This window comes from Eurytemora carolleeae, unplaced genomic scaffold, assembly GCF_000591075.1.
Source record: "Eurytemora carolleeae unplaced genomic scaffold, Eaff_2.0 scaffold56, whole genome shotgun sequence".
Classification (NCBI taxonomy): domain Eukaryota; kingdom Metazoa; phylum Arthropoda; class Copepoda; order Calanoida; family Temoridae; genus Eurytemora; species Eurytemora carolleeae.
This window is the reverse complement of record NW_019396129.1, coordinates 166,586-181,466: the sequence shown is the minus strand read 5'-3', so window position 1 is coordinate 181,466 and position 14,881 is coordinate 166,586. Positions and strand designations below refer to the sequence as shown.

At 30.0% G+C, this 14,881-nt stretch overlaps 1 protein-coding gene across 1 annotated transcript in view; it reads left to right on the top strand.

Moving 5' to 3' along the window:
• The window catches only part of LOC111695811 (band 3 anion exchange protein), a 55,735-nt gene that overhangs the window by 39,040 nt on the left and 1,814 nt on the right, over positions 1-14,881 (top strand). Inside the window, exons 24-35 of the mRNA XM_023465252.1 lie at positions 13-177; positions 1,260-1,382; positions 2,922-3,146; positions 5,158-5,262; positions 6,986-7,087; positions 8,299-8,355; positions 8,566-8,679; positions 9,129-9,260; positions 9,994-10,110; positions 10,421-10,655; positions 11,122-11,624; positions 11,885-12,000. Of these exons, the coding sequence (XP_023321020.1) occupies positions 13-177; positions 1,260-1,382; positions 2,922-3,146; positions 5,158-5,262; positions 6,986-7,087; positions 8,299-8,355; positions 8,566-8,679; positions 9,129-9,260; positions 9,994-10,110; positions 10,421-10,655; positions 11,122-11,624; positions 11,885-12,000 (1,994 nt within the window). The remainder of the gene's footprint in view (positions 1-12; positions 178-1,259; positions 1,383-2,921; positions 3,147-5,157; positions 5,263-6,985; positions 7,088-8,298; positions 8,356-8,565; positions 8,680-9,128; positions 9,261-9,993; positions 10,111-10,420; positions 10,656-11,121; positions 11,625-11,884; positions 12,001-14,881) is intronic.

Genomic DNA, 14,881 nt, shown 5'->3' with positions numbered 1-14,881 from the left:
TTGTATTACTAGTCCGTCGTTCTACCCCCTGGAGATTGGCACAACCAGAAGCTGCTTGGTCTAGGAGATATTATGGATGTCAGGAAGCGACGCCAAGAGCGTCGTCAAGCTGCTCTGCTGAGTAGCGCAGCTGCTGCTAGTGAAGGAGGGGTTGTTAAACCACCTCCAGAGGAAGAGGTAGAAGCAGATTTAGATTTTTTAATCACATCCTACATTGAGAACAAAAAATAGAAAGACCACTTTTAGGCTCAAGTTATGACTTTAAATAGTCTAATGAGCATGAGGCATAGCAATCTTGCAGTGTAAACAGACCGATTTCACTTTATAAGGAATTTATTAAAACTTTTTGCTTTGTTACAACTTCAAATTGCCAACGTGTCGTCTGCCTATTCCACAGTTTTCTGGTTCTTACTGTATTCTAAATAAATATTGAATAATTTGATTTAATAACATTTAATGACTCATGAGTCTCAAAATACTTAATTTTTAAACATATCTTAAACGAAGGTGGTAGGCAATTATATTAATATAATAAAGACGAATTTTTCACGTTTTAATTGTTAACACACTGTTTTAGAAAGTTTACAAGTAATTAAAGACGAGCTTTTTTAATTGACAACTTCTCTTTGTTTCCATGTTTTTGTGTATCCATGTTGTTTAAAAGCTTGATATAAATCAAAATTGAAATCGAAAGTCATCTTCATTATATTGATATAATCGCCTACTACCGTAGAAAATCACCATAAAGCGATCAACTGTGAATTGCAATACAAATTTTCTTTGAAAGAATATTGTCTATTGAAAACAACTCATAATTTTACTAATAAAGTTAATTTTTTTTGTTAATGATTTATTTGGTCTGGCTAATTTGTTTGTTTTGGTTCTTCTTGGAAATCCAAAATTTGCCATTTGCCAAATATTTCTTTCCTCAGATTTAAAAGAAACTGAAACAAAGGAATTGAGTCTTTGTCACAAACTCTGATTTTATAATCCCAAATGTTGTAGAATCGAGATAATTTAAATTATGAATTCAGTCAGATCAAATAATCTAAGTTTCAAATATTCAAAAGTTGAAAACAAAGAGGGATTTGCAAATTTGAGATTATGTAAAAGACTCAATTCATTAGGAATTTATAATTAACGTATTAATCTCCCTTATTTGAATCATTTTCGTTAAAAAATTGCATATTTTAATATTTTTGTGAAATCAATATCCTATTTTAATAAGTATCTTGAGTAAACCTTGTTAATTGCTCTAGGTGTCTGCCCCAGAAGGAGGAGGAGGAGGAGGGAGGAACCCTCTAGAACGAACCAATATTCCTTTCGGAGGAGTTATCGATGATATTAAATATAGATACCGTCATTACTGGTCAGATATAAAGGTATTTAATCATCTTACCTGGGACCTTGTTTGTTGGATACTCGCTTGAAGATGATATACACCTTGGGTACTTTTGATTTAAGGATCAATGCTTAAAATCTCTTTATTTGAATTATCCCTTCATAGAACGATTGCTATGCGGGATATCGATTATATTTAAAGGATTGATATCAATATACACAATGCAAGAGTTACCGGCTTTAAAAGCCTTCAAAATCAAAAAACGATTTCAATTCTAGTTTGATAATCTGAATATAATGGAATAATTGACGTCGTCATTCTTTGGTGTTAGTCTCAAATGTCGCAAAGAACTTTGTAATCTGTAATCTGGAGTAATCTGTAATTTGTAATCTGTAATCTGTAATCTGTAATCTGTAATCTGTAATCTGTAATTTGTAATTTGTAATTTATAATCTGTAATCTGTAATTTGTAATTTGTAATCTGTAATCTGTAATCTGTTATCTGTTATCTTATATAATATATATTATTCATTTATATCACGGACGTATATATTAAATGTATCTGTATTTTAAAATCAATTTCATACCATATAATGACTATATTTAAGATATAACACAAGATTGAACCACCTTATCGTAATATTTTTAGTTTTCATACATAAAGTTTCATTCATTGTTGGTATCCCAGTATGCGTCAGTTAAGGTTGTTTTAAGAACTGAAGATTCTACGTAACTCAAGACGTACGCAAAGGGTGTCAGGGTGAAGGTCATATTTTGCGCCAGCTAAGGTTTTCTTTCTAATGCCAGGAACGAAATGATACGACCATATCGGAGAGAAAAGAGACAATATCGGAGGGAAAGAGGTCATTTCGGAGCAATAAGAGACCATATCGGAGGGAAAAGAGACTATACTGGAGGAAAAAGAGACTAGATCATAATCTTTATCATTATTATCATCAATGTCAACACTTTCATGATTATCATCACTGAAGTCTAATTATTATTGTGTTTAGAGCTTCCATGATATCTGCTATAGAGTTGAAAGGAAGAGAGAGATGCTTCATGCTATCAACGTTTTCCTCGATGATGTAATTATTATTATCATTATTATTTTCATTATTATTGTTATAAGAATTTCATTATCTTAAAATCAAATTTATAATATTCGGATCAAAAACATATTTCGAAAATGCCAATTTTACACTAAAACTCTTGTTTCTATTTCTGCAATCTGCAATCTGCAATCTGCAATCTGCAATCTGCAATCTGCAATCTGCAATCTGCAATCTGCAATCTGCAATCTGCAATCTGCAATATGCAATCTGCAATTATCAATTTATGTACCCTGAATATAATTGACATATATAACTTGTAACAATTGCAATTTAGAATATCTTTACAGATATTTTTAAATATAATTGTGAACATTTCAAAACTATTGAAACAGTTCTGAATAGACAAGTTGGGGTTAGTTTTTGCAATATAATTGTAAACTTAAGTAATACTTTTAAAAAAGAGGAATTTGAAACTTTGACATGCTGACAAAAATTACATTTTCATGAATTTAATTATGTTCTAGGATGGTTTCAGTCCCCAGTGTCTGGCCGCCATTATCTTCATCTACTTCGCTGCTCTCTCCGGAGCAATCGCTTTCGGAGGTCTCATGGGAGCCAAGACGAAAAACGATATTGCGATCTCGGAGACCCTGATCATGTCCAGCTTGTCTGGGATTGTGTTTGCGCTGTTTGCAGGCTGTCCTCTTATTATTGTTGGACCAACAGGACCTATTCTACTTTACGACGAGGTACATTTGATTTTCATTGAGTATTTGAAATGTCGTCTTTAATTTTTTAAAAACTTTATTTTTCATGTTTTCACTCTTCAGAAATTTTTAAATGTTTTTTAAATTTTATTTTTATTTAAAGAATACTACAGTCAAGGAAAATAAAACTTTAAAAAAATGCACTGGCCAAATAGGCAACACGTCTTTTTCATTAAAAATTTAGTTCCGAAATTGAAAAATATCGTCTTTTTCTACACTAAACCACAAAGAAAACAATTTAAAATGATAAGAAATCAAAGTAACGAATAATTTAATGTATATTTCAATGAATAAAATTCCATACAAATGTAGAGCCCTGAATTCTGTTAAAATATGGAGGAGGAGAAGTAATTTCATAAATTAAATTAGTTTCCCCGCTTTCCTGCATATACTATACATTGTATAGTTTTCAAACTATATTTATGCAATATCAGAAAAGTTAGATTCGTTGTTTGATTTGAGTTCTGCATTTGGTTTGGATTTTATGGCTGGTTTGATTCTTGATTTGGATTATATTTCGAATTTGGTTTGGTTTTGGTGTTGGTAAGGTTTCTGTATTTGGTTTGGATTCTGTATTTGGTTTGGATTCTGTATTTGGTTTGGATTCTGTATTTGGTTTGTATTCTGTGTTTGATTCGGATTCTGTATTTGGTTTGGATTCTGTATTTGGTTTGGATTATGTATTTGATTTGGATTCTGTATTTGATTTGGATTCTGTATTTGGTTTGTATTCTGTATTTAGTTTGGATTTTGTATTTGGTTTGGATTCTGTGTCTTGTTTGGATTCTGTTTTTTGTGTGACTTCTGTATTTGGTTTGAATTCTATGTTTGGTTTTGATTCTGTATTTGGTTAGGATTCTTTATTAGGTTTGGATTCTGTATTTAGTTTGGAATTAAATTCTCAAAATGATTTGGATTCTGTATTGGGTTTGGATTCTGTATTTGGTTTGGATTCTGTATTTGGTTTGAATGCTTAGTTTAGTTTAGTTATTTGGTTTGGTTTCTGTATTTGTATTCTGCCTTAATTTTGTTGATTCTGTATTCAGTATTGATGGTGTATTTGGGTTTGATTCTGTGATTGGTTTAAGTATTTTGTTTTGATTCCGTTTTTTTTTAAAAGTTTTGTTTGGATATTTTGTTTGGATATTTTGTTTGATTTCTTTATTTGATTTGGATACTTAGTTTGGTTTATGTATTTGGATTCTAAGTTTGGTTTGGATTTAACAATTTGGTTAAAGCCGTGGAAGCTCTGAATTCTCCACTTAGGATAAATGTATAATCCCTGAGAGCTTACCATAAATATATATTCATAATGGCAGCATTTATAAAGGAAGATGGAAAAATTTAACCATTAAACTGATTTTTAAATATTCAAAAGTTTTCTTAACTTCAATCAGAATTAAAACTTGAGTATTCAAATATTTTCTCAGGTTTAAATATTCAAATATTTGGAAGAGGAAATTATATTACTAATGGATTTAGAAAAGTTTAATTTCTGCAGATATAATATATTATGCTAAACCTGATATATTAGTCCTTAAACCATAAACCTTTAATATTACAGTAACCTCCAAATAACACAACGTTTTCTTAAATTGAAATTAAGATTTATTCAATGAAAAAAGAGACTGTAAGCGTTATTTCAAGTGACCTTCAAGGCAAAGATATTAATGTCCGATTTACAACGGTACCCTTGAAACTTTTATCAGATTAAAGTTGTAGAAGAAAACATCGTTATTCTGACTCGATAAATGTTTATTTCTGTGAATTGCTCCAGTGTTACATATAAACAAGAAATGCACATTTCACTTTTACAGAGAAACCACAAATGAAAATAAACAGTGTAAAGAAAACAAACATGGATATCTAATTCATACTTGAATCAGACAAATCGTTGGAAATCGAGCATCTTTGCATTGAAAGTACGCTTTACAGTTCCTTTAAGGCATACAATGTGATTTTGATGTTTTGTTTTATTTAATTGTTTGTTTAGGCTTTGTATGGATTCTCTCAAAGTAATGAAATTGAGTTCCTTGCCTGGAGAACTTGGATTGGTATCTGGACTCTGGTTATAGCTCTTGTAGTCGCCTTTTTCCAGGTAAATTATTTTTGGAATTCGTTCATTTTTACACACTATTTCTTAATCTTGGATATAAAATTTTTTTTTTTGTTCCGAGGCAAAAAAGTTTATTTTTTACCGGCAAGCAGGTTTCCTTTTATATTTTGAGGATTTTTTCGTTTTTTGAATTTTATTTTGTTTCAGTTAAATGCAAGTTGAGTTAAATTTAAAACTTAAACCAACAAACAAAAAAAAGTAAAACCCAGCAATAAACAAATTGTCCCGCATGACACAAAACAGTTGCATAAATATATATACTACTGTACATACATCTAGAAGTATATATATATATTTTGCAGTACACGGAATTTTCTTCAAATCGTCGTTACAATTCATTTGTTATAAGCAACAGCATTGAGATTTTTTGGATCTTTTGATTTTTTTTCACCCTTATTCTCTTGATACCGGAAGTATAAGAAAGAATGTATTTCTTATTGTCTGAGATGACGCACAATTTGAGGGATGAGGGATGAGGGGAAGAGAGAAAAGACAAAATGCCAAAAAATCAAAAATGATTTTGATAATAAGTCAACCTCCAATTTTAAATGTTAAAATATGTTAATTTTTCCGTTATTCGAAAGAAAGTGAAAAAATGTTTCTCTCCTGAGAGAATCCCATTTTACTTCACGAACAATCCCTTTTATTAGGAAGGTTATATGGTTTAATATGCTAAGTACCTCTGTAAGGGATGTTATGTATAATCCCTTGTAGTAACTTGGTCCAATAAACCGAAATTATATGAATTTAACATTGTCCGTACTCCGTAGTTTATCAAACTATTCTAGGAGAAAATATATTCAAAAAGTATTTATTTTATTGGAACGTTAAATATTACGATTTAAACAATACTGCGTAAATTTTAATCTTTTTCATCGTTACATCACAAATCCAATTTATTTTCTTAATGTTTGACTTTGATTTAAACTTTGACTTTGACTCTAAAGTATGGTAGTTGAACTGAGAATGTGGTATTGCGGAGAATTCTTTTAGGAATCATTAGAGACATAAAAGAAGTTTTTACGGTGTATATATAAAAAGAAGTTTTTATGGTGTATATATATTTGTTCAGCAAGAGCGCAAATTCTATATTTAAAATTCTCATCGATTGTTAATTTTTGAGGAATATTTTTGAGAATCGGGTTTAAAGAAATTATTCAATAACGACGACAAAAAATGAAGTAAAAATTCTACATTAAACTAATTTGGTGTTAAGGAACAGGTTGAAAAAATAAAAATTAACTATTATCATCGAAAATTAGTAATCTTATCAAGTTATTGGTTTCTGTAATGACTCATTGTTCACAAACATTTTCTGTAGATTTCCTTGAATATTTATTGAAAAGATGACTTTTGAAGAATTAGAATAAATTTCCAAATAAATTCATAAAGAATAAGAAATTCAATATAATGATTTATTGAGAACATTTCAATTGTGAAATATGTTCCTGTACATCTAATTAGTTTACTGTAGGTTTCTTTAAATTCAATAATTTAATTTATTTGTAATTATACATCATTTAAACGTTTTATATGACTTAAATAAATCCTAAAAAAATTCTCCACAATACTATATTCTCAGTTAATTTACCATACATTTACATTCACTCTCTTTTTCTTTATCTTTGATTTGATTTGATTTGATTTGATTTGATTGGATTAGATTTAATTTAATTTGATTTAAGTTAATTTGATTTGATTTGAGGGTTCTGTTTTGGTAAAACACTTTACCAAGTTCACGAAGGATATCTTTGCGTCCCTAGTAGCTCTCCTCTTCATATACGAGGCTCTGCTTAAACTCTACAAGGTTGGTATATTTAACAAAGTTAGATTTAGAAATGTATTCACCCGACCTTGCCATGCGAACATTTTCCCTTGGCACATTATGAAAAAACAAAAATGTAAGATTTAGTAGATTTTTTATTGAAAATGTAAAAAGATTTTAAGCACTTGATTAAACAAAAATTTTTTTTCTTTTCTGAAAAATATTGGCCCTTTTATTCAAGGCCCTATCATTCAATATAGACCAACAAACCTTAACCAACAGAATTTTGTTTACAATGAAGAAAATTTTAACACATTTTTATCGGGAGGGGGGGGGGGGGTTAGAGAATTTAATTTATCTTTTTTCATTTGTCTACAGCATTTTAGAGAAATGAAGGGAGAGATTATTCTCGTTTTGGTAAATCTATTCAATTTTCAATACATTTACCACCTGTTTTATACAACTATTTTCCCTTCTTTATTTATACAAGAATATTGCAGAGGTTTATGCTAATATTTTCTTTAAATACATTATTCAAATAAATGTATTTTTCTAAAATACATCATTCAAATAAATATATTTTCTTAAAATACATTATTCAAATAAATATATATTCTTAAAATACATCATTCAAATAAATGTATTTTCTTAAAATACATCATTCAAATAAATATATTTTCTTAAAATACATCATTCAAATAAATATATTTTTTTTAAATACATCATTCAAATAAATATATTTCCTAAAATACATCATTCAAATAAATATATTTTCCTAAAATACATCATTCAAATAAATATATTTTCCTAAAATACATCATTCAAATAAATAAATTTTCTAAAATACATCATTCAAATAAATATATTTACCTAAAATACATCATTCAAATAAATATATTTCCCTAAAATAAATCATTCAAATAAATATATTTTCCTAAAATACATCATTCAAATAAACATATTTCCTTAAAATACTTCATTCAAATAAATAAATTTTCTTTAAAAAAAATAATACAAAAAATGCATTTTTTAAGACGAATCATTGTAAACAATATATTTCTTCATTTAAAATATTAATAACTGAAGCTTGAAATAAAACAACTTCCCGGGCGATAACTTTTTCAAATCTTTTTGCTTGCAGATTTTTCACTTTTGTGTAAAATGAACAAAACCAAAAAAAGAAAAGTTTGCAGCTGACTTTCAATTGGTTTATCAAACTTACACATTTAGAATTTTTAATTTTTTAATTTTAGGTGTTTCAAGCCCATCCTCTTCTTACACCAGAGGACTACTGTGCTATCTATAGTGAGGTGAGCCAAACATTTCATGCTTATAATTTACAGGCTGTTTATTTTTCATTTAAAAACTTGGAAAAGTAATCTAAAAAATATGATATTAAGTTCTGAGAACAGTTTTGGAGACACACTTCATGTTTTGTTTTGCTCAAATAAATTAGCATTTTTAAAATAAGAAAATATAAAATTACATTTAAAAATTGATTTATTTTTATTTTTTATTAGATTCAGCACAATGATAGCATCAGAGTTCGAAGAGAAATTGGAGATTTGTTTGAATCTGAGACAGATACTACAACTTTATTCCCTGAAACTTCTACAGATATGGATGTTTTCGAGGTTAGTTTTTTCTAATGTCAGAAGAATAATGATAGGATGGGAAGGCGATGTAAACACGATTTAATTTTGTCACTTATTGATAGGAAATATTAGTTTAATTAGGTAGGGTTGGGATAAATACTGGTCTAAGGTTAGATGGGTAGTTGAACCAGCAGAACCTATTCAAATACGCATTCTCATCTTCTTGAATAATATGTTTGACTGACAAAACGTCCGGAGATTTTATAATTATTATCATTTTTAATAATATTATCATTTCTATTACTATTATTATTATCATTATCACTATTATCATTACCTTTATTATTATTACTAGCTGAAGGGTCCGGCGTTGCCCGTGGATTTTTTTTAAATTTTGAAAAAAATACTGAAAAAAAAATTTGAAATTTTTTTTTATTTTTTAGCATATAAATACGTATGTCCTATTTTATTATTATTATTATCATTAGGAGAGAAAACCAATGACTGGAGATTTACCTCATCCCAACACAGCTCTGCAGTCTGCTATTCTCATGTTCGGAACCTTCCTTATAGCATACTTTCTTAGACTTTTCAGAAACAGCAGGATCTTTGGTCGAAATGTAAGTTTCTAACTTCTTAGTCTGCAAAGGTCAGGATTCATGAATTTTGAAAGGTTTACATCTGGACCGACTTTAATGAATTGGAGAGGTGACTGAACTACTGAAAGGACAGTTCCAATCCTGAAACATCGATTAAAATCCTTACACATCTTTAACTTTAAATGGGTGATTCAAATTTGAATAAATAGCTCAAATTCATAAAGTTCGGTTCTCTCGCGGAGTAAAAACTTTTTTTCTGGTCTAAAAAAAAATTGGAGTTTCTTCATTAGTTCATACAGGAGGGGGGGGGGGGGCGGTTCCTTTAATTCAGGGGCGGTGAAAAATTTTATTTTACTTTATGGGAAACTCTTTTTGTTTGTGTTTTCTAGTTTTCAATAAGGGAAAATTATAGCTTTTGGATTGATCCTTTGCGGGTGGTTTTATTTTTTTTAGTAATTCATATTATTTTGATTCTTTCTTTTAGTTAATCTCTGATTTAATAGTTCTTTTATTAACCAAGAGAACTAATTCTGATAAAGATTTCTAAATAAAAAAAAACTAGTCATGTTCATTAACAACGATTTTAACTTTTAAGTAAATGCTAGACGGTTTTAAATTAATTAAACTTCATGTTTTATTTCCTTTGGTTCTTCTTTCTTTCAAATAATTTATGAAAACTGATTCGGTTTTTACAATTCTATATTTGTCTTTAGATAAATAAATTTTATCATCAAGAACGTTTTTCATTTTGTAGGTGAGAAGAGCACTTGGAGATTTCGGAGTCCCTATTGCTATTGTTGCAATGGTGATGATGGATTATGCTTCCGATGATACTTATACTGAGAAACTGTTTGTTCCTGCTGGTCTTTCGGTACATTTTTCATAATCATCTTTTTTCTGAGTTTTTGTCACAAATTCAAGTTTTTTAATTCGTGTAAACCTTTGATACTTCAAGTATAGATAATTTGATCAAAGGAATAGAAAATATGTTGCAAAGAATCAATTTCTTCAATTTCCGTGAAATTTTGAAACGGTATACCTCAAAATTAGATTTTTTTTCTTTGACTGTTTTTATTTTTGACATTTTTCAGGAAGCAACAAAACTGTTTAAGCTTGAAATATCCCTTTGGATGATCAAGTTTTATTGTATTTATTTGTTTTATTTTTATTAAATATTTCAGGTAACTAAGAATGAAACTAGAGGCTGGTTTATCCCCCCAACTGGTATCTCTCAACCCCTCCCCATCTGGGCAATGTTTGCTGCCTTCCTCCCCGCCATCCTCCTCTACGTTCTCCTCTTCATGGAGACACATATCTGCGAGCTGATTATGATGGAGAAGACGAAGGGACCGAATGATAAAGGAGCAGGGGTTCATCTTGATATTGTTCTACTCAGCGCTATTAATATGTTTACAGGTAGAAAACATATTTCAGCAAATTGTATTGAATATTTTTTTTAAACATATCAACAGATTTTAAAGGTTTTATAAAAAATTAAGTTAGATTAAAAATAAAATCTACTTTTGTCTTCAGAAAAAGAACAATATTTTAATATAATGGACAACAATTTCTTAACACTAATATTTTGGCCTGATGCGTCAAAATCATTTAAATCCTTAAGCGTAATTTCACGTAACCTTCCATTGATAGAGTGGCATGTCCGATTAAAGCTTCTCTGTTCAATTATGAATTTTATATCCTTGCTTTTGCTTTTGAAAATGGATTATTTTTATTTGAGGTTTAGCTTTAAACAAGTGGCCTGCGCAGTGTGCGTTTCTTGCAGAATTTAATTGTTAAAAAGCTATAAAACGCGCAATCTTTAACAGATTTATATTTATAGGGTATACTGTTGCAAATCATAAAATTGAGATTTTTTGTTTAGGATTATTTGGAGGTCCCTGGATTTGTGCAGCAACTGTGCGAGCGGTCAGTCATGTATCCGCGCTCCTTGTCATATCAACCAACGTTATTCCTGGAGAGAGCGCGCGCGTTGTTGGAGCCATTGACCAGAGACTTACCGCGCTCTGTGTTTCAATAATGTTGGGCGCATCCATTCTCCTTGCTCCAATTCTAAAACTTGTTCCGTTTGCGGTTCTATTCGGTGTATTCCTGTATATGGGAGTATCAGGGTTGAATGGAGTTCAGCTCTTCGATCGTTTAATCCTGTGTATCATGCCGGTGAAACACCACCCTCAGGTTTCCTACGTGAAGCATGTCAAGACCTGGAGGATGGTTCTGTTCACCGTATTCCAGGGTCTAGGTTTAATCACGCTCTGGGTTGTAAAATCTACTGCAGCATCACTCGCCTTCCCGTTCTTTGTGATCGGTATGATTCCGTACAGACGACTCCTGGGTTACATCTTTACACAAGTTGAACTGGACGCGGTGAGTTTAATAAAGGGGGTTAAAAATAACATTTTCTAGAGATATTTTGCCTTGTTATTGAGGGGCGTATACAGATTTTTTCTAGGAGGGGTTTTACCCTATTTTGACATTCCAGGGGGAGAAGGGGGGGGGGGGCGGGTTAAAAAAACATATTTTTACAATTTTACAAAATAGTTTTACCCAGAAAAGCTTATCCGGTATCTTTTACGATTCTTTTAACAATTTTGGAAATTATTAAAAAATATTGTTATGTTTTTTAGTTGGATGGTCCTAATGCTGGTAAGGATTTGACTGGACAGGATGATGAAGATGATGATTTCTACGAGACAGCTGCCGACTGTCCTGTAGTTCCTAATTCAGCTGTTCCTCTTCATAGGTAGGAGAAGATCAATTGATTAAAGGAATTTCAAGTAAACCCTCTAGTTGTGGCATTACAAGCCCGATTCTCAACAATCAGAGAGATGTGATAATTTCTCTGTATTTCCTTTATTTTCTCTAACATGTATGCGTATAAATCCGCAAGAAACTTGTACAGAGAACCGCAATTTTATAAATAATCAATTTTGAATGAAAAAAGTATGGATAACTCAATCTTTTTTGGTCAGATAAAGGTTTAAAGGGTCACATTGTGAATCGGACATGCCACACTTTATATCTAGAGTCCCATTACGTCTATATTTTCTTTAAAGAGACATACAAAAGAAAACAAAATAATATTGTAGTTTAAAGAAAATTTTATACCAATCCAGAGGTTTTTTTTGCATCACAAGACATCTTCAATTGAAAAGTGCACTATTCAACAGAATTTTGTTTTTCAGTCTTTTTAAACTTGACATTTTATAATCCCTTACTGAATGTCCCTAAATGTTATAATTATTTTTAATCGACATTATTCAAACTTTTTCTTTAAAATGAATCACATTTTATTGATGATAATTGTATTAAGAATTATTAGTAGCACCTTGGTAACTGATTAACATAATGTATCTATTGTATATAGAAGTATATAAACTAGATTAATTAACATTTTACTAATATTTTATCCAGATAATCAGAATTCAACGAGTGTAAATACAGGTTTCGGTGAGTGTTTTCATGCACCCGGAACCTTTAAACAATATGCAAAAAATGTTAATGAGAAAGCCTTTAAAAGACAAATAGCAAGTTTCTTTAAAAATATTTATATCTGTTTCCCCTGAAGGATTGTCAAAGAGTAATACGTTTAAATTATTTATTACTTTGAAGTTCTGAAAGTGAAATTACACAATCTACATAAAATTGTTTTTAAGAGAAAATTACTTTTTCATTTTAATTATTTTTGCTCAAAAATTGTCAGTTGCAAAATTAGATATTTTAAAATTTGTGAATAAAATAGTAGGGCTTAATTTTTTTCATTTTCAAACATTTAAGAATATTTGCATTTGTTCATTGGTTCCTGGTTAACTGTCTCCACTGTCCGTTTTCTTAGGTTTTCTTTGGACAGGAAATATAGAAATAGTTGTTTTGGTTTTCTTTTTATTATTTTTTTAAGGGTAATGGAATTTTGAATCTCTTTGTCTTTGGTGAACTGAATATTTCAATTGTGATTCTTGTGATAAACTTATTATATATCAAGATATAGTGTGTTCCACAATACATGATTATTATTTATCAAGATATAGTGTGTTCCACAATACATGATTATTATATATCAAGATATAGTGTGTTCCACAATATATGATTATTATATATCAAGATATAGTGTGTTCCAAAATACATGAATATTGGAAGATGACCAAGNTGGCCCCCCCCCCCCGGACAAATTCCTGAGTACGCCTCTAAGTGCTTCAGTTGGAAATATCATGATTAACAGCGTTTGTAAAAAAAATTAATAAAGAACTGGTTAATGTTTAGAAGAGTAGTTTGCCTTTAAAACATATAAGTACATATTCTCAAACTTGATCGTCTTTTAAATTTAAATTTTTCATCGAACACGCTGTATAATTGCAGATTTGCATGGGAAGTTTTATTTAGTAAAGTGCAAAAACTACTAGATAATAAACTAATAATATAATTATAATAATAAACATAATTGACTAAATGAACAAAATTAAGAAATGTTCCAACAGAGAGAACAAGTTAACTACATATAGCAATACTAATGTGTATTTGATGGTGATTGGTGTTACAAAGCAAATAAGTTTTCTGGAGACTTCTTAAATCCCTACTTGAGTAACTATCTCTGTTAACACTGCACAACTTCTTTGTCAAATTTTTATTTGACTATTTGAAGTCAAAATTTGAGTCTGGTTCTCACTGTATTGAAGTTTTAAAAAACAGGTTTTTTTTGCACTTTGCTTGTCAGCTTTTAACATACCCCGGATATAGGTTGTATCAGACTTTTCCCTAATTTTCTCGACTTTTCTTCTAAGGAATTGAGTCTTTGTCACACACACTGATTTTCTTTGCAACAATGTCATAAACTCTGTTAGATCAAAAATCTAAGTTTGAAATATCAAAGGTTTACAACATCGGGTTTCAAAGACATAGTGATTAGAAAAGTTTAGATTTTGGCAAAGATTCAATTCCTTTCTTGTTAATTTGTACAGGGGAATTGTTTGCCTTGTTGGTTGAACAAACGCATCTATAGTTTGTTGCAGATATAATTTCTCGCAACATGATTGCTAGAAAAACAATAAGTTAAAATTTAACACTTTATCCAACGCCAGCTAAACATTGATTATAGAAGTAACGTTCGAAATAATTCTTCCATGATTTCGGAGATCTGTATTTCTGATAATTTTATTTTGAGAAACCATATCTGCAGATGTGTAGTTTAGACATTGCATGAGGGTTCGCTTTTTTCAGGAGAGTTTTGTTCTTATTTAGTGATTGATTAGTGAGTTAGAACAACCAAAACATGATTAGTGAGTTAGAACAACCAAAACATGATTAGTGAGTTAGAACAACCAAAACATGATTTGTGAGTTAGAACAACCAAAGCATGATTAGTGAGTTAGAACAACCAAAACATGATTAGTGAGTTAGAACAACCAAAACATGATTATTGAGAAGAACCAAAACATTAATTTGATTGATTAGTGAGTTAGAACAACCAAAACATTAATTTTATTAATTAGTTAGTTAGAACAATCAAAACATGATTAGTGAGTTAGAACAAACAAAACATGATTGGTGAGTTAGAACAACCAAAACATGATTAGTGAGTTAGAACACCCAAAACATGATTAGTGAGTTAGAACAACCAAAACATGATT